Genomic DNA, 23,557 nt, shown 5'->3' with positions numbered 1-23,557 from the left:
CGAGCACCATTCAGGCAAACAGCAGCTTTAAAATCCGACTAGCCTGTCGTTACTGCAGCGAACGAAACTCCCGCAACAGCAGACGATGTAGAAAAGCTCGACTGCAGCGCCGCTAGTTCCCCTGACCGCCACTTCAGCTACCTCCATAGCGGAGCTACGAAACTGAAACTTGTGAAAAACGTTGTTCGAGGTATCGCTTACAGCGCTGAAATGAGCTCTAGCGGTGAGAGTGCGCAGGTGCTGTCTCGGCCGCCTAGTTACGCTGCTGTATATCTCATAGCTACCACCATGTCCATGCTGCCACTAGCATGTGTCCGCAGCCGGTGAACGGCTTGTCCCCGTTGCAGTAGTGGTTGTAACCTTTCTCTCGCGTTGTAGGTGTGTTACCCCAGCTGGGAATGTTCCGGCGCCACTCGTACTACGTCGGCTGTTTACTTCAACGTGAACTTGACTCGTCGTGAAGACGCAGGCAGCCGAGCTTGGAAGGCCCATTCGAAGTTTACCCGATGGAATCGAAGTCAAACTTTGTGCGCGGCAAGCACGGCCCGCTGGTCGGTGCCATCGACCAAGGGACAAGCAGCACTAGGTTTCTGGTGAGTTTAGATTTCGTTCAAGTATAGGGGTATTACCGCAGTAATGTTCGCGCCCATTCGCTGTTTCGGAGGCATGCCCTCTCGTTCATGGTTCATCAACTTGTGCGGCCCTTCCACACAGCTGTTCTTGGTCTTCCCATTCATTGCTTCACTGTTCTTATCCAGCGCACTTGCGCGCTCTTTTGTTTTACAGAAGTTCGCATTCGCTGTTTGGTTCGTTCATTCATTCATTCCATGTGCTAGATGTTGTTCGTGTACAATCGCTCTAACGACGAGGAAATAAAAAGAGAAAAACACTGCTGTTTTAGAAGGGTATATGCTTGGGCTTGTTGGTTCATAACTGCAAGGTGAAAAACGTAGCGCAAAGAGACGAGGACACAGAAAGACGAACAACACACGGCGCTATGTGTTGTTCGTCTTTCTGTGTCCTCGTCTCTTTGCGCTACGTTTTTCACCTTACTGCTGTTTTCCTCGTATTACCCAGAACCGTGTTGTGAAATGCTGAGCGTTGTGGGAAACAGCCAAAGAAAAGAAAAACACCAAGGTTCTTTTTTTTTTTTCTTCGCATGTGGAAGGTTGTTTCAATTATAAACCTATTCATATTAACATTTTTTGTTTCTAGAAACCGCTGACACTTTTCTGCACTTTTCTACTTTAGGTTTTCGCAAGCAAGACGTCCGAACTCATTGCCTACCATCAAACAGAAATACAGCATGTTCTTCCAAATGATGGGTATGCTGAACACCCGTTTACGCCTTTTGCACGTGAACGACCTTTCATTTGACTTTACCAGAATTCCCAATGCCTGTAATTATCTTCAGGTGGGTGGAAGAGGACCCATTTGAAATCGTCAAGTCTGTTCATGAGTGCATAGAAAAAACTGTCGATAAGCTGAAGGCCCTCGAGATTGACCCTCGTGATATTATAGGTGAGTTTTCTGCTTGGGTTTTTCATTTTAGTGCTGCCCATTTGTACTGAAAAAAAAAAAAAAAGTTCCACTCAGAGTGACCTGCAGTGCTATACATTGCAGTGAGCAATTAATTCCGCTGTGGTCAAACTTTATTTCCCTAATCTCATTCAGGGGAAGTGTTTTTTTGTTAGTGTTACTATGTTTTGCTTCCATTTCCTAATCAGACAGGCAAGTAATTCAGCCAGTTTTTAAAGTTCATTCTCCTTTGCACTTGTCTAGCTGTCCCTTGGCTCAGAAAGGAAAACTAAAAGGCCAGTTTCATTGGTTACTGATGTTTGCCTGTACAAAATGCATCTTCTAGTCGTGCTGTGCACATCAGTATACCTACTAGCCAAGGCAACTACTACATCAGCACAGATATACTCCACAATGTTTAGCCTTCTCTTTTATTTCTTTTTTTTGTCTGTGTGCGATAGCGGTGACATAGTTCATGGCACTGCCTGTTGATGTAAGCTGGAGATGTGAGCACTGCAAGACAGAGCTAATCACAGGCACTTACTGCCGTCTTTTCTATGTGGACCAAGTCCGTGTTCTCTTTCTTGAGATATGATAAAAGAACTGGCTGACCTCCAGTTTGGAAAACTGGATTAGAGATTAGAGTGCATAGAAAACACTTGAGCCTGCAGTTACGCAGTTACCTAACTCCTGTTTTATCGCGTACAGTGCCAGTAGTGCTCTATATGCATGCAATGTCAGCTTAGATAAGATTACCAGTTTATAGAACGTGTATGGGGTAGCTAAAGTAAGAGGCTTCAGACTTGTGGACCTTGTATTGAGCTACTTGATGCGACCAGAGATTTGGTTCTTGGCTGTGGCAGTTATTTTTTAAAATGGTTGAAACATACGAACAACTGTTTGTTGAGGTAGTGGAGCACAAGAAAGGGGCCTTGCAATGCTCTTGTTAGCTGTTACTTGTGCATCTTTAAACCCTTTTGCCATTGTTCACTAATTCTTTTGAGTAGAGTTTAGCGCTATTGGCAAGTTTTCTTGAGTTGAAGGGATGAGAAAAAGGTTCATGGGCTTGACATAAAGAAAAGAAGGTGGAAAGGCATTGCAAATTGCTGTATATTGTCCGAGTTATTAGGAGGGATACTGATACTTTGTCCAGTTACCCGTTGTGTATATTACAGCGTGCTGGCTACACAAAGGCAGGGTGAGACTCAGGGCCATTTATTTAAAGGATTTTCAGAGTCCCTTCAAGTTTCGTGGATTATTTGGCATATAGAATCATTTACCAGTTTGCAGCGAGTTTAATGCTATAGTAGGCCATGGCTTGAAAGAGACGCAGTGTAAAGCAGTGGCCCATTGTACTGTGCGATGTCAGTGCGCGTTAAAGTACTCCAGTTGTTCAGAATTAACCCCTCCACTACGGCATCCCTCATAGCCCGAGTCGCTTTGAGGCATTAAACCCCATAAAACCACAAGGAGTAAGCCTAACTCCGCTGATGAGGTTTAAAAAAGAATTGCAGCCGCTTATCCTTAAGGTACGATGAATTATCAGTGCTAACTGGTTTGCAAAATTATTAGCACAGTAATTACGGCATGCATGGTGCTACAGTGATTGTGTAGATGTACTGCGAGGGTTGCAATGCGTTCCACTAACTGAACACTATAGACACAAATAGCCGCAGTAGCCTACGAATGATTGGGCAGAGTCTTGGCTGAGGAGAAGGACAATCTGCATCATGGTCAGGGCAAGGGCTTCTGGTTTTAATTTCGCTGCCCAACTTCGTCTTCGCTGGGAGGTGGAGACTAGGGAGCAGTCTTGTATTTTTCTCAGTATTCCTATGCTGCAGGGCAAGTGACGAACTAGGCTAATGCAGCTAGCGTTGTAAAAGGTTTGAATTTTCTGTTATAACTTGAGGAAACAGTGCATATATGAAGGACGTGGTTGTTGATCATTCAGCAGTACAAAGACAAAGGGTCCTTTAGTGTGTGGCTTAAGTCCTCAAGGTCATGACTCAGGGAAACTGTACGCTCATAATTGGTGAACGTGCATTCCTATGAACAGTTTTGCATATATGCACTTCTTTTTCAGCCCTTGGAGTCGCTAACCAGCGGGAGACAACAATTGTTTGGGACAAAAATACTGGGCAACCCCTGTACAATGCTGTGGGTAAGTGCAGAATCATGCAGTATAGTAGTATGATCGCACTCGTGTATTCCTTTCGTGCTATGATTTCTGTTCATTGCACTGAAGTTTCAAGCTAACATGGAAAGCATATTGTGGATTCCAGTTGCAAGAATTCTCTCCAGATTGCAGGAAGTGCATGCTAATAGGTGCAGTTATGATACGGCAAGCCACTTTCTTTTGGAGAACTATGTTCTTGTTTCCTACTTCATGGTATTGCTGACACTAATTTCTTTTAAGAAGTGTGCATACATTTTTGTGTACATGTGTGTTGTTGTTGTAGATTCTGTTCTTATTTTAACGAGTTGCTGCTTTAAGAAACTTATCTAAAGCAATGTGACTAGTCTAGGTGTTCCCGTGAAGGATCTCTGCTGTCGTTTTCTTTCACATTGGTTTTAGAAAAGGGGGCGATTACTTTGAATTGTTTGCAATGTCGAACATGGCAGTTACAATGTGTCTGAAGGCCTACTTTAATTTTTTTGACCTTCTTTTTTTCTTAATGCGCAGTGTGGTTGGACAACAGGACAATGGGAACAGTTGAAACCTTACTGGATAAAACCCCAGGTCATGATAAGAACTACCTTAAGGTAAGCAGATGCCCTGCACTCCAACACATTCCATAGCACCTGTGTTACCTGCTGGGGAATGGTTGTTCTTATTTAGGACCATTGGACGGCTAGCAGACTCTAGGAAGCAATACAGAATGAATCTTTTTCCCCCGTTCTTTTTTCTCTTTTCTTGCAGTGAGACCCTTTTCTTTCAGAGGCGCTACTAGTGTAATGCAGCTCTCGTGCTTTGCAAAGATTCTTTTTTCTGTATCTTTAATATTTTTGCATTTATTTAACAGGTATGGGTAGGCGGAATCCTGATACTGATTCGAAAGGGAATTTTGTAATTGCAGACAGGGTGAATTAGTGTGTAAACGCCATGGAAGTAGCTCTGACAACCTGTGCTGAGAGCTAAGCAAGCAGCTTGACATCTTAAAAGCTTGCTAATTTCCTTGCCTTGCCTCATATTTGCAGTGGAACTCTTGTATTCAAACTTTCCTTTTTCTTTTTTTTCAGGCTGATTTGTTTCAGGGGCTTTTAATTCTACTGTTTCGAGCATTTTCGGTTCTTTTTTCATCTGACTTATCACAAAGGATGGATTTAAAGAGACATTGAAAACAAATTTACGTTAGCCTGTGACTTTGCCCCCCCCCCCCCCCCCTTTCCAACTGCCCCTTCCAAGAGTCCGCCATAAATCTGTCCCTGCTGAACACCCTTAAATATGGTCACTGTTGTACGAAATTCGCCTTGTGTGTGTTACTTAGTCGAAACTATTGCAACGGTGGGCTTGTGTTGACATTTTGATATTGGGTTATGGTACTGTAGCTGTGACATTTCTCTTTGTTTCTTTTCTGTCATTTTTCTGCGCTGCTGTGCTTTCAATGCACTTGTGACTTTTGCTTTTGTGTAGAAAAAGTGTGGACTACCGCTGAGCACATACTTCAGTGCAGTCAAGCTCAGGTGGCTCATGGACAATGTTCCTGAAGTGGACGCCGCAGTGCGGGCAGGGCGCTGTATGTTTGGCACTGTGGACTCATGGCTCATATACGTAAGTTCCAAAATAAATGGACTGTGTGAATGTTCCTTCATGACACTTATTGGTCGGGGATTGCTGGGGATTGAAAGTTAATGATTGATATTGCAAACAAATCTTCCTAGTGTTGCTTACATTCATCAGCATTTCTTCCTGCTTGGTCTTTCTAACTGGGGCAACAGATCTGAAAATGGCTTCAGCCAGTGGTATGCAATTTACTTGCTCTAAGCATACTTAATGTCAGCTGCAAAAAGAATTAGGAAGTCTTCATGTGGTGGCCATAAAGTGCTTTCTTTTCTCTTTTCATTGCAAGGAAACTGCAGAAGAAGTCAGTGTTAATTGTTAAAATCTTATCTCAGTTTGTGCTTGCCCACTTCCTAGTGTTTATTCCCCATAGTTTTTGGGTTAGTTGGCACATTACTGTATACATCAAAACACTGCTGGGACATTAAGCAGGTGTTTTCCTTAAAGCTTCATGGTGATGCACGCTTCTGTGAGAGAATGTGGTGTACAGTGCTTTTAAAACTGAAAAAAAAAAACTATATTCTTTTGTTATAACCATTGTTCTATCACAATATCGATGCTGTCAGACTATGATGCTTATACAAAAAAAGAAAATTGCAATGGCTATGTGCAACATAGGGGCATTTTCCAAACTTCAGTAAGATAGTCCTAAGGTTTGCTTCTTGAAAACAAGTTTTTGCATACAAGTTTGCATTAAAATCACTTTTAGGTTCATACGGACTGAGAGCATTAAAGGAAACTGCATGTTGGTTGTGCACTCTCTTTCTTTATGGCTGCTGGAATACAGCAAAGGTTTAGTAACCTGCCCTACGCTGTTTTCTCATAAATATTCAACCATTTTTAAATAAATTCACTTATTTTTCTTCCTTTCTTTCTTTTCCACGCTTCAGAACTTCACAGGAGGGACCAAAGGTGGGGTTCACATCACCGACGTGACCAATGCCAGCCGCACCATGCTCATGGATATCGAAACACTTAAGTGGGACCACTTCCTGTGCAAGTGCGTTTAATTAATACTACCCATTTGTAATGTGGCAGTACAGTGCTACTTGGTGACCACTGCATTTGCTAGCCATTGCACTTGTGAACACACTAGTGTCACAACTCCTCTCCCACATAAGTGCCCTGTCCAACGCACTAACCACTCAGCAATAGAAGTTTTTCATTCATTCATGCATTTATTCACTGCAGTGAAATTCCTGCGCTCTTGCATTTCTTTGTAGGCATAGCAAGGGCCATGTTGGATTAATGCAAAATTGTCTGTGCTGCAGTGTAAAACACATTTCTTGGCCATGATACATTGCTCAAATTGGCTTTGTCTGTTACGAATTGCATAATCTGTCTTAAAAGAATGTCCTCTCTTTTGGACCTGCATAGATGATAGGCAAGTTTTTATTGAATAAGTTGGATCTGCTTCAGAAGGCATTTTTTATGTGTCGACTTTAGTCTTCTGTCGAGACAGCCACAGTCATTGTTCTCTTTAATGTGTGCATTGCTTTCCTAAGGTTCTTCGGAGTGCCCATGTCAATACTGCCCAAGATATGCAGTTCTTCAGAAATCTACGGAAAAATGTGTGAGGGTCCACTTCTTGGCGTTCCTATATCAGGGGTAGGTATTGTTTTGCTATGTGAATGTGACATTGAGTTGCTGTTGGTGTATTGATGCATATATGTAGTACATGGTGTGCGGCATCTACTGTAAAATTTTTATCGCATGTGCAACACAGCAGGAGTGAGGTAGAATCCCTTCTTGCTTAATTTTTTAAGCTTGCGCAGTCATTCAGCATGTTGCAAAGCTACAAAAGCGCTTTCTCCAGATCATAGTTAGCTGCTTATGTGCAAATAACTTCACTCAGAGGCAAGCTTTGTAGTGTTTTTTTTTTTTTTTCATTTGAGTTTTGCCTTTCAAACGTTTGGCTTTCATTTGCCTCATGTATACAAGAGGCAAGTGGGAACCAGACACCTTTTTTGTACTGCCTCGAAACATTCATATGGCATTTATTGATTGTTTCTAGTGCCTTGGAGATCAAAGTGCTGCCCTCGTAGGTCAATTGTGTTTTGACATTGGCCAAGCAAAATGCACGTAAGTGGAATTGTTTTTGCCCTCAAAAAGTTTGCTGTATTCCTGCTTTGTGCCTTGTTGAAGGCATTTGTTATCTTCCCCAGAACTTTAATGCAAATAGAGTACAGGTGAACTTTAGCTTGCAACACAGACTGCAGACAATTTATTTAATTCAAGAATTTCTGTATTCGATGCAGAGCTGCGCAGCTTAGGTTCAGAAGTTTTGGCAGTGTCATCTTGGCTTACTGCCCTGCAGTAAAATGTTGGCGATTTTTTTTAGGCTGTCATAAAAGGGATGTCTGGTGAGCTTCCTCATATTTGTTTGTGTCGCTTTTTTGTGTGGCAAAAGGCAAGCAGTGCGGTAATATTCCTTTTGAAACAGTAACTGTTAGCAGTTCTGCCAACAAATTCTGCACTGGTGATGATGGACATGTTACAGAGCGGTTTGCAGATGATGGGAAGGGTGCAGTTCGTATTAATAAGCAGCTGCTGTGTTGCTTTGATGTGTGGTTTGTAAGCTGCCTGTTGTTTGGAGTCTCTTAAATGATCACTTCTGCATTGATTGTCTGCTGATACCCACAGTTTGCATAAATGTACGTGCTGTGCAGTAGTGAACACTATAGGTCTACACTTCCCCCAAGCAGTTTTGTTATTGCTGCATTTTTCTACCTATGGTTGCTTTTCTTCTTCATGGAGTCTTAAAAAGCAGATGCGCAGATGTGAAGCACCAATCCTTTCGGCGCTGTGACACAACCACAGACAGGATGTGTCTGTAATAAACAGATAAGCACTATCAATGCATATGTGATAAGCAGATAAGTGCTACCTTGGCACTTCCCACGTGCAGCAAGATAAGTGGCATTGACATTGTGAGCTGGCATTGGGAAACCCAAAGGTGAAACACCAGTTAGCTTGAGTCACTTGAGTCAAGTCGTGCTGTTCCTTTTTGAAGTTTTAACCGCACTGCTATCTGGTACTACTCCCATTCTCTACATTGTAAAGCCATTGAGCTGGCAAATGCAGAGAAACAGATGCAGCACAATTTTTTGGTGAAGTTCTGGGGAAGGGGCTGTTTGCGTAGATGATAAAGTGGTATAAATGTCAAGGTTTCATCGTGGAATAATTATTTTCAGGGGCATTGCACTCGACACTGACTGTCTGAAGCAGCTATGCCAGGCAGAACAAAATATTTTGGAGAGCTGGTACAAACTTCGACTGTTGTTAGTTTTATGTCTCCTTTCCTGAGAATAGTGATAGACTGGGCAGTAGTACTGCCTCTTACAAGTGTCTTCTTAGGCCATTTTCACTTAAATGATTGCACTTCTGCTAACTGGGAGTGCTTTCTGCTGACAGGGTGCAAAGTGGAATGTGTGTGCACGTACTCTAAATGAGCATTACAAGTTACTTGTTAGCAAAGGCGTACACAGGGTTTTCCGTTAGGGGCAGCAGAGTTTAGCTGTAGCCCCCTCCCCTCCCTGCCAACTCCCTCCTTCTGAGGCCCTTACAGTCAAAACGCGAAGCAGAGATGAGGAATGGCTATGAAACATTTATTTCAATGTGATGGAATTGCAAAATGTACAAAATATGACTTAGAAGTTTTAACTTTCTTGTGTAACATCGGTAGAGGAAGGCAGTCCCTGTGCCGCTGAGGCATCAGAGTAGAAACGCGTTTCCGAAGGAATTTCCATTCTCTCTAAACCGCAGAAAATATACGACACATCTCTTGTGTTAACTGCAAAAGAGCGCCTCAAAAGATTGACTCAAAGTGACCTGGCAAGTAAACAATTCTTGGAACACACGTCACGGGTCATCGGCCACCAGTGTCAAAAAAACCTGCATGGCCATAACACTGCACTATAAACAATGACTGGAAAGGTCCGACAGAGTAAAGGTATGGGGAAGATTTTGCACCCCCTTAGATGATTGGGGGGGGGGGGGGGGGGCACACCCCTTGCTTCCCCTGTGCGCATGCCTATGCTTGTTGGATATTAGCCGCCATGGTGGCTCAGCAGTTATGGTGCTCTGCCGCTGACTTGAAAGAGACAAGTTCGATCCTGGCCACAGAGGTCCCATTTCGATGGATGCGACATTCCAGAGACTCGTGTACGTCACGTGTATGTCAGTGCACGTTAAAGAACCCCAGGTGGTCGAAAATATAGCCCTTCACTACAGTGACCCTCATAGCCTGAAGCGCTTTGGGACTTTAAACACCATAGAACCAAACTTGTTAGATATTAGCCTTTTTTTTTTTAAGATTTTGCAACAAGGCAAATTTGCCTGTATTTTTAAATAAACATCAAATTTCTTTTCTTTTTTTTCGGCCCTCGTATAGGTATGGCACTGGGTGCTTCCTTTTGTGTAACACTGGCCTCGAGGTAAGTGCATTTAATTTTCATTCACTAATGCATGTCAGTCTTAGTAGCTATGCCTGTTGCTGTATAGCCGCCTAGTTGCAGCTGCATACCTTTTCTTTTCTTTCCTAGCTCTGTCGCTGCACAGCTTTCGCTGCTAGTGTGCCCTGGAAGCATGCTTGCCATTTAGCGTTTATTTATAGCCTCCAAGCGATGAAGGTGATGGTTTGATTTTAGTGCTGCCAGGGCAGCTTGCCTGAAGAGCACCTCTGAGTGAGCTTTATCAAGCACATTCAAGAGCTTTTCAGGGTGGTTGTAGGCGAGCAGATTGCAAGGTTTCTTGTGATCTTGTTATTTCTGTCTGTTATTATATCTTTGTAGTTTACCCTCAGTATTTCCATTGCAGCTAATCCTAGGTGGTGCTTTATTAGTGCACAACTGCACTGGCACTTTCTTTTTCATTTTTTTGTAGGACGAGGTATCATTACCAGTGTAAAGAGAAGGAAATGGCAAAATTGTTTGCGATTTGTCGCAGTCAACTGTGATCACAATGCAACCAAACAATCGCATGCAGTGACTGGAGTTTTCTCACACATGCACGCATAGACAGAGGGAAAGCGAAAACTTTGAAATTGAATCTTTCAGGTCAGGGTCACAGAAAATGAAAGGTTTCATGTGTGCATGCTTGACGGTATAGCTGATGTGGCTGCATGAGAATACACCACTGCTTGAAATTCCTGCTTAGGCATGCACGTGTATGGCAGTGCTTTGCTCTGTGCTGCAGTTTCAGTTTTTCATCTGTCTTCTTTTTTGCTGCTGTTGTTGCTCATATGTTGCAGCTAATTTTGCCTTTAGCTGTTCCTGGTCCCCTTCAGCTTTCCATGTTTAGGTTTTCACTGCTTGCTTTGTTCTCGGATGTTTCACATCATTTACGCCTTTTGCTGTGCCCTTACTGTTATGTATTTCTAATAATAAAAAAAAAAAAACACTGGAAAATTCAGTGGTTTATCGGAATCCCGGGAAATTCCCAGTGAGACATCAATCAGAATTTTTTTCAATCATTCACTCCATGGATGTCCTATTGTCCTATGCCTCCTTGAAGAAGAGGTGGTAAATGAATGTCAGTGAATGTTTTAGGTTTTAACACCTTTTGGGAAAAAGTTATGATGAGGAACCAGTACTGCCTATTCGATGATAAATTACTATCACCTCTTGTGCGCTAAAGGGTCCTTGCACATATTGTGAGTGCCTTTTCATGAGCACAATTGTTGAAACATGGCCTTTCAAGATAGCATAGTTAAGGGAAGACTCCGCCACATGATATGAAATTTGTGCCCGATATTCTTGCCACATATTTGGGTCAGGCATCAGTAGTCATGAAATGACATGCAGATTCAAGCATTCTTTGGAGGCCAGAATGATGTGAAGTCTATCACTCCAGTATCCTTCAAAGCCCACACATTGGTTCGCATGCGTACCGGTGAAATGATCTAAGGGAGCATGTGCTTCGAGGCCAACTTTACCTTGTTATGGGTAGAAATATTATGCAGCATGCAACTGATGTGCAGAATACACCGCACGTTGATGTGCGCTCTTAACACGGTTGAGACACCAGAATTATTATAGTGTATTTTTGCTCTCAGATTTGCGCAAGACATTAGTAAACACAAGTCACCTTGTGAAGTTCGCCTATGCTCGATACCTAACTTAAAATTGGATTTATTCCTCCGTGCAGTTTCGGTTTCAGCAGTCGAAAGGCAGCTTCGATGTCACAAGTGAGCACCAGATAGTGTCGTTCATACAAGAACTGCGATATATCTTTGCTCACTTGCTGCTGTTCTGAATTCTGGGACAGTCTGGCTTAAGATTTTGAATTCAAACGACAAAGCAACATTTACATTGAATTTTTTTGTATGTCTCACATGGTCTCATACTCACTTGTGACTTTGCAACCATCGTCTGGAAACTGAACCAGAAACTACAGAGGACGAAAAATTTCAGTTACAAATTACTTATTGAGCTTTGACGAATTCCATGCGGTGATCCATGTTTACTAATGTCACACACATCTCTCCAGAGTAAAAAACATACTTCGTAAAGTTTGGTGCCACCACTTCTTTAACTATGCCCATCTTTGTCAGGATGGGTCGAGGCATGCTTCTACACTGCACGTCAGCAGTGTTATAACAAGAAAGCAGATTCGTTGGAAAGGATTGCCGGAGTACTGTTAAGGACTTCTGGTCGCGTCAGCTTTTTGTAATTGCTTGTCCCTGAGACGACCTATAACTGCAGGTGTTCCAGTTATTATCCTCCGTTGCTCTTGAAACTGGGCACTGCAGGTGAGTGTTTCCCCAACAAACCTGAAAATCAATCGCTCATCTGTTGGTGCTCTTCTACACCCTAGCCACAACCTGTTCTAAGTTGCATCTGTAGACAGTAGCCCAAGCAGTGGCCACGGCTATGCGTGCGCTGACTGCCGGACTTTTTTTTTTTCTTAACTTTACTTGCACACATACTAAATTGCTTGAGAATCTGGCAAGCAAGGTTTTGATGAGTTTTGACTCTGGCAAATAAAACCTTGCACCATCAAATCAGGATTCAGGATAACGTACTCATGGCATCATTATTTACACTTGTTTGCATTAACTTCTGATTCTGGTCAGAGGTGTTTTTTTTTTTATTTCTTAAAATCAAGCTCTTTCAAACCAGGAATTCAGAATGGAAGACTTACGACCACAGTGGACACAAAAGAAAGGGGTGCAGACTTTGCGCATGCTTCGGCTACTCTTGCAATGTTTATATCACAGGCTAGGTACAGCTTCTGCTAACGCAATTCTTGATGTGCTCTGCTCACTCTTGATGCCACGGGCTTTTTCTCACTTTCAGGCTTGGGAGTGCCAATTTGACATGCACGCATTCTTTGCTGCAGGTGCTACTGTTATTTCGTTTCTCTCTCTCTCCCTTTCTTCTCTCTGCTGCGCCCTTGCTTCCGAAGCACAGGCTTTTTGCTCACGGTGAGTTGGGACACAAGTCTTTAACAACATTGTAGACTTGCTTGCAGATCGTACAGTCCTCCCATGGCTTGCTCACAACTGTCGCCTACAAACTGGGCCCCAAGCAGCCTGTCCAATATGCTGTGGAGGTGAGACCTTATTTCTTTAAAAATTAGCTGCTGCGAGGCAACACTTCACAGTGTGGGGGGAGAAACTGAAAAAAACTAAAGGAAGCTCCAGAGCAAAGCTGGTGAGCTTTTGCTTAAAGGTCTATCAAAATTGTGCAGTAAACTGATGTGTGTTGAACAGGTTAGTCATTCGAGACGCTACACTGCAAAATAAGTGGAGCCGATTTGCTGCTTTTGGCAGTGACACAGGCCGACATTTGCTTTGTGTGAGTTATCTTTTAATTTGTGTCTGTTACTTTTAATTGCTTGGTGTTTGATTATGTGATCTGTTCACCAATGTATTCCATGCGACACAGTTGCCTTAACACAACCACAGAAAGAGATGACCACGGACTTTCAATAGCCTTGCCCACTTTTACAGCAATGTAGCATGAGGTGTACTAAAGAGATAGTAATAGCTGTTATCCCATAACCTAGTAACACTGTGTCAATCTGTGCTGCTTTGAAAAGCACTCTTTAGTTTTCTTCCGAGGCACTTTGTGCCTCGAAAGAAAAAGTGATTACGGCGCTCAGCTGCTGACCCGGAAGACGCGGGTTTAACCCTGAGCGTGGCTGTCTAATTTCGATGGAGGTGAAATTTTAAAGGCCCGTTTACTGTGCAATGTGAGTGCACGCTAAAGAACCCCAGACGGTCGAAATTTCCGGAGCCCTTCACTACAGCGTCCCTCATAGCCTGAGTCACTTGGGGACGTTAAACCCCCATAAACCATCTTTCAAGGGGCTTCATCTCAGTTTTCTCACTGTGCTTTACCCAGGGATCTGTTGCTATTGCGGGAGCTGCTGTTCGCTGGCTGAGGGACAATTTGGGCCTGATCAACAGCAGTGCTGAAATAGGTGACCTTTGGTTTCTCTTTCCTTCGTGCTGTTTTCACCTGCCTGAATCTCCAAATGTAATTCCTTGGTACTTGGCAGTACAGTGCATAAATCTAGGAGGTGCCTGAAGCTGCGCTTGCTTCTCTTAGTTTGAAAAAAAAAAAAAGAATTCAAATACAGTTTAAATACTTCTTTTTTTTATACGACTGCTGTTGTCCTTCTACTTGAAAGCCAGTTAAAAAACCAAGCTACTTGAAAGCTGCTGATCATACTACCTGTTGTTCTGACATGATTATGTATGGAAAAAGCTCATTTATTGAAGAGTTGTCTTTCAAATTCGCATGTCTAAACAGCATGCGTACCCTATGTCTGTGAGGTTACATCGGCCTCTTCGTGCTACTAAGGAAGTGTTTTGTTGCCTTGCCTGTTAAAGAGCTGAGTGCACTGCACTGCATTATTCCCTTCCTTTCTCCTCTCTTTTCAGAGAAGCTGGCCCGCACGGTGGGCAGCACCCATGGGGTGTACTTTGTGCCTGCCTTCTCGGGCCTGTATGCCCCGTACTGGGAGCCGGATGCCCGGGGCATCATTTGTGGCCTCACACAGTTCACGACTCGAGCACACATTGCCAGGGCTACCCTGGAGGCTGTCTGCTTTCAGGTGGGGCAAGTTGGTTGTGTTGGGTGTTGGCAGACAGTGTTGGCAGAAAAATGTATCACCACCTGCTTTGCAGTTGTTTAGTTGTTGTTAATTTATGCAGTCACTATTTTGTTATCTGTCTAATAGAGTGAAAATCTACTTACAATATCAGTTGGTCCATGCAATGCTAAGTTCTAGCATTTCTCACCAGTAAATACCGGCCGAACTGAAATTTGTGGTAACTAGTTGATACAGGCTAGCTATACATAATATTGGTTTATATGCGAATATTTGGCCGAATAGTATTCAATTTGCTATCCAATTCAATCAGATTGTTTGATATTCAAAATCGCAAAGTATTTGTCTCAATTGAGTAACGTTTCTGGATTGCTTGCGTTTGTGGTTTTGGTTCAACACACCTCCTGCAGGATGGCATTATAGTGCACGCACAGCTAAAGTCCAGACTCCATAGACACTGCCTAGGTACTGTATACACGCCTCCGCACATATGATATGCTTGAGCCAATCTGTGCATGCGCGCACCATAAGATGTGAACAGGCCTTCAAAGTTAGTGCTCAGAGCAGGGCGAAAAGCAATGATCTGAAAAAGAAAACTCAAATAGTAGCCACTGTGGGAGTGAGAAAAAAAAAATAAAATTAGACCAATGCAATTTTTAAGTTGGACAATGTGAGCTTGTTTCATGCCTTCGTTCTTCAGCTTACTTCATGCTTAGTGCAATGCTTTGCAATTGCTTTTTTTGAAATTATCCTTGAACGGCTCTTTCATTCATTATCCATTATAACATACTATATTTAGACACACCTCGCTTGCTCACTTATCTTTTTTTTAGGGGCACTTTTAAGACGAACTTCTGATGAGATGAGCAGATTTTCTGGCCCTTCAAGTTCGTCTTCAAGAGAGTCTACTATATATCAGAATTTTTTTCTCCAGCTCGCAATCATTAGTTAGTTTCCTGCAGTAGTGGATTCTGGCTATTTTGCCATTGCATTTGATCTGTTACATTTTCGACTGTGTCATTTTACAACAAAAATATCCATTCTCAGTCATGTGAATCTTTATGCCTTGCCCCCCATAGGTGCGAGATATTCTGGATTCAATGGACCGTGACAGTGGGACTCGGCTAAAGCAGCTTTTGGTTGACGGTGGCATGGCAGTCAATGACTTGCTCATGCAGCTTCAAGCTGATCTGCTTGGCATTCCAGTTGGTAAGTGCAATTGCTATTCCTGTGTTGTACCACAGTGACAATATGCCACTTGCTTTGACAATTATAATTCAGTGCAGTAGTTATTCAGCTTGAAATGAGTTGAACTAGAGGCATGTTGCAGTTTTTGAAAAAGAAATGTGAATGAAACTTGATCGAATTTTGCAGCGAAAGCCTAAATATATATGCTTGTTCCAAGGCCTTTCAAAACTTTGTCGAGGAAAGTTCTCCAAGCAGTAGGGTTAGAATGTGGTGTATCATTTGATTGAGCCTCAGGGTAGTGCAAGTGGGGGAGCTTTAAAGGGACAGTGAGGAGAGCTCTATTAATATTTTTTTTAAAGCAAAATCCGATAGTTCGGCATTTCATGGCTTTGTTGCCACTTGGCTGGCAGTGAAAGATGCATTTATTTCTCAGAAATTTGGATTCGAAGTTGAAAAAGTTTTTCCGCCCGCTCTGATTCAAACTCGGGACTCTCTTATGATGCCACAGGACTAAGTGACGTGAAACATGACGTGCACATGACATAACGCAGACTCCGTGATTTCTGGCGGCCAGCAGTGCGGCCTAGCAGCAGCCGAAAAGAAAGCTACCGCCGGCCGCACGTTGAAGGCATCTATCGGCTATTGCGGCCGTCGCTATTGTCGCTTCGTTTACGTTTGCACTGGTGTTTTGCCAGCGTTACGATGGATCCTGTTCTAAAAGTCGTCAATGTAGTTCTCTCAAATAGACACCTTTAGCATACCATGTACCTTGTTACCGTTAGCGGAATACCGGTAGCCCGCCTACCGCCAGTGAGCAGGCGCTGATTGGTCCCGATGCTGCAGGCGCACGCGTAGCTGTCGGGTACGTGGCGCCATCTGGCGAGGTCAAGGAGATTTGCGCATGCATTGGCTGCGCCTCAGTGATTCGTGGCTTTTCGTGTCCTAGTGTTGCTAGAACCATTGGTTCTAGCAACACTGTTTTGTCCTATGACGTCATCACGCTTGTACTTGCGAGTTTGGCCTGTGGTGGCGATACCTGTATTTTGGTTCTTGCTCTTTTCTCCGTTACAAGAACTTTGTTGTCAGTATGAGTGTCATTTTTGTAATCAGGAGCTGGTATGTAATCAGGAGCTGGTATTCTGTGGATACAAGCCGACTTCAATTTCTCCTCAGTGTCCCTTTAACAGATAAATATGTTGATATCAGATACAACATGAACATAGCACGGCTTCTTTGCAGCTTTTACTGCTATGTTTTCTTTTGTAGTGCTAGGTGGCACTGAGCTAATGACTGTGAAGCATTTTAAGCCTAAATGTACTATCCGCTGGGGTGGCTCAGTGGGCGTGGCTTTCAGCTACTGACCGCAAGCAGGCAGAATTGAACCCCAGCGGAAGCAGTCACGTTTTAAGAAAAGCAAAGTGCAGGACAAACTGTGTGTTGCATGATGCCGGTTCACAAAACCTCAAGTGGTGAAACTTAACCTGGAGCCCTCCACTGCAGTGAGCCCGCTTCCCTCATTTCTCCCCCTCCTCTCACCCCCTTTCTGCTACCCTTCCCCCATGGCACATTCAGGTGTCCACCGTGAGTGAGGCAGTTTTTGCCTCTTCATAACTTCTTCCCCATAAGCTCTCTGATGAGGAGATGGAGTAACCTTCTTTTTCTTTTTTGCCTTCTGCCTCAGTGCGGCCCCAAATGGCGGAAACAACTGCGCTGGGGGCAGCCATTGCTGCCGGGGCAGCCGATGGCATCAATGTGTGGAGTCTGGACAGCCGCAAGTTTCCGAAGATTACGACTGACGTCTTTGAGCCATCAATACTTCCTGCAGGTGCTTTGGATTAGGCCTTTTTTTTCTTTGCTGTTCTTGTCGTGCATGATGTGGCATACTCTAATAGCATTAATACAACACATAAAATAAAGTAAAAAAAAATGGACAGACATTTGTGATAGTAGTTAGTAGGTAATGTGAAATTTGTCACTGGTGGCAGGCAGCATGTTACGCTTCCAGCCACCCTCCGGGATCTTCCTGTGGCAGCCACCTTCCAGCTGTCCATTCATCCACTCTTGCCGTGGCAGGTGTCGTGTCGCTCTGCTACTACCTGTCAACACGGCACCTGTCAGATGGCACGTTATGCTGACGACTACAACATGGAACACAGGAACGGATATCTTAAGAGCTGTGCTTTAAAAAAATTGATGGGTGATCATACGGTGTGATGCAACAAGTCTGGATTGGCAGTACTCGTTTCACATTTTGCCTTTACTTTTCTGCTTTTGCAATGATTGGTGTCTTATTGTGTCGTTAAATTTGATTTTGTTGTCGATTTTTGTCGGTTTTCTGTTCCGCTGCTGCGTTTGCTTCTGATCGGTGGAAGTGGGTGGATGAGTGGGTGGGTGGAGGCCTTCTGGAGGTGACATTATATTGATGTTTATCCAGCAGAAAAGGATGCATTTATGGCCAAGAACATTCGATTTAAAAATCTCGCTACACCATTTGAACTTGAGAACAAAACCATGCACCAACTAGCCCAGCAACAATTTATAATTGAAATCCTCCACTGTGCACTGCTGTAACCCCAAACCATAATCAATATATTGCTGCAGGTCAAAAGCTTAAGCTTTTGTGCTGCGGCACATTAAGCACGGGGCTATATCTGACGGCTCCGTCGCATGGTGAATTCCATTCCATAATCCTGATTGCAGTGCAGAAGAGAAAAAAAAGTATGTGCAATTGCATTCAAAGAGAAGGCAAGCGTGGCGGGGGCGGCAGAAAGCTAGATGAGTGGATGAAGTTTGCATGGATATGGTGGCAGCAGCTGGCAAAAGACGGGCTTAATTGGAGCTGCAATGGGCGAAATCAGGCTGATGATGAGTGCATTCTTTAAGGCTAGTTTTTTTGTTTTTCCCCTGTCATTCTTCAGAGCGTGAGCAGCGTTTTGCAAAGTGGAAGGATGCCGTGGGTCGATCAAAGCACTGGCAAGAAGTGAACCCCGAAGAGGCCAAGAAGAAGCAGCAAGGCAAGTCTCACTGCAGTCCTCCTGGACTGCACTGCACCTCTATTTTTTACTGTAGCTGTCAATGAGAGGGACTCCCGGATATTCGACTTCGATCGAAATGCTCGTACGGAGAGGAGGAGGGGAAGAGAGGGTGGGAAGAAGGAAATAGCAGTGCGACACAGCAGAAGGTCGAGCGCCGCAGCACGCGGCGGTGAGAATGAGAGAGGGAAGCACTGCACTAAAGAGGTGCAGTGCGGAGGGCAAGGAATTCGGTGGCTGTGGCATGGTGCAGCAGGGGAGAGCACCCGCTGGACAGTGGAGGTGAGAGGGAACGCAGAAGTGGAGCGTGTTGGGTGCGGATGGCTTACCATGCTACAATGCTAGAGGCAATACTGCACTGGTGACGCAGTGTGGAGAGGGAGAGAATAAACTTAATAGAAAAGTTGAAGCTCTTTCTGGGAGGGCTGCTCAGTCAAAGAGCCCTCTGGCCTTCCCCTCTAGCTTGACCCAGTCAATCACGTTGAGCTACAACTATCACAGAGTTCTTGCATTACACGCCATAGCATAAAGGTTTCAGTTTTCACTGTCCGTCATGTCTGCTGTTTTCATTTTCAGCGACCTCAACTTCATCCTAGTAAGGTACCCATATTTGCCTCTATTATATATTTTTTTTCATACATTGGAACTCTGGCTAGGGACTTTGATCTTAGTTTGGCTCATTATTTTTTAGAGCACTCGGCATAAAAGTTCTCTCTGAGTAAGTGCAGAGCACCCCTGTGCTAATCTGTGGCATTATGTAATGGTCAACGTGGGGCGTTTTGAAAGTGAATGTTAATTCACCAGTATAATTTTGATTGTGATGTTGGACCCATTGCACTTGCTGTGTGGAGTACCTTGTACCACTGCTCACGCCTTTTTTACAGAGGAAACGGTAAGCTCATTCTGTGCTGTACATGTGTCATTATCTCCACCACTGTAACGATAATCCTTGTGTGGTACCATTCACTTGCTCCTTTTTCTTTAAGGCAGACCAACATCCATATGTTGACTTACGTTTTCTAAAATTTTCTTTTGTTTACTTCTGTAAAGAATGGCTTTCATTTTTTATTTTATTTTACTTTCATGCTCTGCCCTTTGGATTCTTCTGATTTTTAGTGCCCAGACGGGCACTTGTTATTCAGCTGTGAATAAAATACCAGTATTTTTTCTTTATTCAGTCAAGCCCACTTACAACAGCCACAGCTATAACGAACATGTGCTTATTACGAACGAGGGCGTTTCAAAACCGTCAAAATATTTATTAGGGCAATGAAACTGTCTCAGTTAAAAAGAACAAGGAGATGTCCAGATTTGAAATACCCACACTTGTCTTGGTGACCTCCAAAAAAAGGCAGCTTTGGAACTGCAGGGCTACAACATCAATAGGTGCACATGTGTGGGTTGGCTGGGCAAAGCGCCTAAAGTGGAAGCAGGAGCTTGGCGCATGCAAGACTGGAGTAGTGTTGAAAGTGAAACTAAGGCACGCAATCATTGGTCAACCAATAACACTCATTTGAGAAGTTTGAAAAGCATTCACATAGCATGCCTAGCTGGCCAAGCCAGTGACGTGGCGTCCGTTGCCTGCCCTATCGGCCTTCCCTCCTGTGTACTGCTGCTGCATGTAGGCAACATAAAAACAACAGGCCGTACTCCTGCGCATACATGCACTTTGCTAGCTGCATCGCTATATCATTATAACTTTGCTGAGAATCTGAGACAAAAAGGCCGGCCTACTTCCTGTTGCCGTCAGTACTTAACCCTTTCAGGCGCTTTGAACACAATTGAGTAAGCGCAAACTTACAGCTTTTTCAGAGAAACAGGAGCACCTAGCAGTGATGTCGTTATTTCAGTCAAATTGAGCACCCTTCTTGTTACAAGTAAGTTTTTTTTTTGGTACCATGTAGCGAGCGTATTAAGTAATATTTCACAGAACACTGAGCTAGGTAGCACTTTGCACGCCGTTTTTGTGCAGACAGATTTTGCCGTGAGTGAGAACATCGATGATTTTTGCTCAATTTCGAGCTTAATGTGCATCTTCGAAAGACAAAGTGATTCCGCGGTTCCTAGGGTGTTTACCTGACACATGGGAACATTTCGATGTTACTATTTCTAACAAATCTGACACTTTGTACGGAATTCTCCACATCGTTGTAAGAACTGACCTGCTGGTCTTTCACGCTCGAAAACTAACAAATTCCTTTTCTTAAGCCCTGAATACACTACTTAGGTGAAAAAATAATTGATTCCAGTCAAAACAAAACATGGCGTGAAAGGGTTAAACCGCGATTAGTTTTACTGTTAGTTATACAAGCTCGCCAGCAGCAATGATCTCAACAAGGAGTGTTCGAAAATGCCAGGATAGGGTCAGCTTTCAAGAACCAGACTTGCACAACAAACTTTTCAAAGAAATAAATGCCGCGTTTCTAGTTTGGTTACTTTGTGAGGAGTCCATTTTCAGATGACTGGAAGAAACTCTTGCATCTGTCAGGTTCTTTATAAGTGGGCTCGTCTGTATATGCATTCAGCTGACATCAAAAAGCCGTGAAAAACACGTGTTTCGGTATGTTTCGGGCAAGTACTGTAGGGTACTTGTTTGCTGCTAAGGGATAGCTTTTGACACTCCTCATTTTGCAAGTATTCTAGTATTTGTTTACAGTTAGTTGTGAGCTTTATAGCTCTTTGATTGCCTGAGTGATAAAAAGGTAGCGCAGTGATGGGGCGCACTACTGCATAACCGAAGAACACTGTTTTAATCCCGGCCATGCCACCTGCGTTGCGATAGGGCAGGAATGCAAAGGGCATCTATGTGTTGTCTGATGTTGGTGCACGTTAAAGAGCCTCAGGTAGTCTAATTTAATCCGGAGCCCTCCTCTGTGGCTCCCCTCATAGCCCATGTGTTGCTTCGGGACTTAAACACTACATTTTACGATTTTTATAAAAGGAAACTGAGCCATTTGAGTGATCTTTTGAGAAGGAATGTTTGAAACAAGGACTTGCACTCAAACGTATGACAATCTGCATGCAGCTACTATTATCTGCTTTAACTTTTCATTTGTGCATGTCTACATGTGTTGTTTATTTGTTTTAATTTCTTCCTGCTTGTTATAGTTTATTTTTATTTACAATACTGTAATCCCATCTTAGGCTGTCACGGGGTGTGGAAATAATACAGAACAAGGAAGGCACATTGTTTGTTTTTATTTCACACTGTTTAGTTGTTTTTATTTTAGTGCAGTCTTTCATCTTGTCACCTCAACCGTAGTTTTTACCGCACAAAGACTGCATGAAGTTTCTTCGAAATAAACTGAGAGCAAAATGGCCTGCTTCATGGGACAATGAGGTTAACAACAAGCTGCACTTTGCAAAGCCCATCCTGGGTGAATGGGAGACTTGTAGGCACCAGGAACGATTTATAGAAGTAACTTTATGTCATCTCTGCATTGGGCATACACACGTTACACATAATTTATAACCGACGAAACAAGACAAACCTCTTTGCCATATAAGCCATATTTTATTCTCTTGGTCAGAACTTGGAAAACTAAGAAAGAAGCCCATTAGTAAGTTTTATAGTGAATGCATTCCTTTACATCCAGCCCTGCTCTTAGGAGAAAATGCCATTGTTAGCATGTCTTGTCTTTTAAGCTCTTTAAAGAAAGCAGGTGTTCTTGAGAAACTGTAAATTTTGATCCACTGCTCCTCTTTGGTATATGATACACTTCAGCCATTCTCTCTAGGGGTGTGCGAATATTCGAAATTTTTGAAAATATATTTCGAATACTATATTTTTAGTGTTCGTATTCGATTCGAAATCCAAGTACTCGTGTTCTTTCGAATATTAGAACCAACGCGAATATTCGTATCTAGGCGAATATTCATTGTGAGCACCGGTGTTCATTTCAGTCCTCAATCCCTATCGACCGAGACATAACAACATGGCAGCGCCCAGAGCAATGCGCATGGATGAAGGAAAATTTTTCCTTAGAATTTTTTCTTCGAGGAAAAAAAATTTTCCCTTCCTCCAAGGACCATGCCGTAGCTGACTGCGATGCTGAGCTTTTTTGCGGCTATACCTGCGAAGCTGCTATAGTCAGAACTGTGCACAAAGTACCTTGCAATACGTGCTTGGTCAGTGCCCAAGAAGGGACTGCTTCTGCCTGACCATCATGTGGAGCAGCAGGTTTTCCTTCACGACAACCTTTTACGTCATCCCAGCAACGCCCTTTTGTGCTGATGTCAAGCTAGCCTTAATCAATGCTGTGTACTAGCCATCTTCTCTGATATTTCCACTCTTCTAAGAATAATGTTCGAGACTTTGATACTTTTTGTGCAGCCACACACACCTTTTGTGTTCATTTAATCATCGATAGTTGAACTGTGATGTTCTTGGGTGCTCAAATGAATGTTTTGTAGTGGTTAAATGCGTCTGTCCTTGATTATTCGATATTCGATTCGATATTCGGAATCAAGTATTCGTATTCGATTCGTATTCGAAAAATTTGATATTCGCACACCCCTAATTTTCTCATTCCTGAGAAGACTGCTGAGGTCTTTATTTGATTGGCTGGGAACCTCAGGATCCTTGTCTAGCCAAGGACCGCTGCTGAGGTTGCCCGGCCTTCTTTAAAGCTTTTTACTTGTTGCCATTCGCAAAATTTCCTTCCTCTTACATTACGAGGTAGAACAAACTAACTTTTTAGACCGTCTAGATCACTGTTTTCTCACCTATTAGTAAAAATTTGCAGAAAAGAATTATTCTTTATCTTGAGCTTGGCACGTGAATGCCTTAGCAGCTTATGCGCCATTAAAACCCAACATAATACAACTCAACCTCACTTTTTCTTGGCTTTTGCTGAATGGAATGATTTCTATGTCGTTCCAGGACTAAGGCTTGTTCTCCCTCTGATGTGCTCAAATGTTTTCTTTTAACTTGCACAGGATAATATTGATGGAGCTGGTGAAAACCAGTGGGTCAAAA

At 43.2% G+C, this 23,557-nt stretch overlaps 1 protein-coding gene across 4 annotated transcripts in view; it reads left to right on the top strand.

Moving 5' to 3' along the window:
• The first annotated feature begins 255 nt into the window (after window positions 1-255).
• Gk1 (Glycerol kinase 1) overlaps window positions 256-23,557 on the top strand; it is a 29,964-nt gene continuing 6,662 nt past the window's right edge. Inside the window, exons 1-16 of one of the 4 annotated variants that reach the window (XM_089549969.1) lie at window positions 256-593; window positions 1,252-1,325; window positions 1,415-1,521; window positions 3,602-3,679; window positions 4,202-4,281; window positions 5,153-5,290; window positions 6,190-6,299; window positions 6,805-6,907; window positions 7,314-7,381; window positions 9,693-9,735; window positions 12,773-12,853; window positions 13,648-13,726; window positions 14,190-14,362; window positions 15,439-15,568; window positions 17,229-17,372; window positions 18,466-18,565. In XM_089549969.1, coding sequence (XP_089406095.1) covers window positions 507-593; window positions 1,252-1,325; window positions 1,415-1,521; window positions 3,602-3,679; window positions 4,202-4,281; window positions 5,153-5,290; window positions 6,190-6,299; window positions 6,805-6,907; window positions 7,314-7,381; window positions 9,693-9,735; window positions 12,773-12,853; window positions 13,648-13,726; window positions 14,190-14,362; window positions 15,439-15,568; window positions 17,229-17,372; window positions 18,466-18,565 — 1,595 coding nt within the window. In that variant the 5' untranslated portion in view covers window positions 256-506. Of the gene's footprint in view, window positions 594-1,251; window positions 1,326-1,414; window positions 1,522-3,601; window positions 3,680-4,201; window positions 4,282-5,152; window positions 5,291-6,189; window positions 6,300-6,804; window positions 6,908-7,313; window positions 7,382-9,692; window positions 9,736-12,760; window positions 12,854-13,647; window positions 13,727-14,189; window positions 14,363-15,438; window positions 15,569-17,228; window positions 17,373-18,465; window positions 18,566-23,557 lie in introns of all 4 variants that reach the window. The other 3 variants (XM_089549968.1, XM_089549971.1, XM_089549970.1) reach the window with 3 other exon arrangements.

Source organism: Amblyomma mixtum, chromosome 6 (assembly GCF_055824585.1).
Source record: "Amblyomma mixtum isolate Tamu chromosome 6, ASM5582458v1, whole genome shotgun sequence".
In the NCBI taxonomy this organism is placed as follows: domain Eukaryota; kingdom Metazoa; phylum Arthropoda; class Arachnida; order Ixodida; family Ixodidae; genus Amblyomma; species Amblyomma mixtum.
This window is presented reverse-complemented; position numbering and strand designations above follow the sequence as displayed.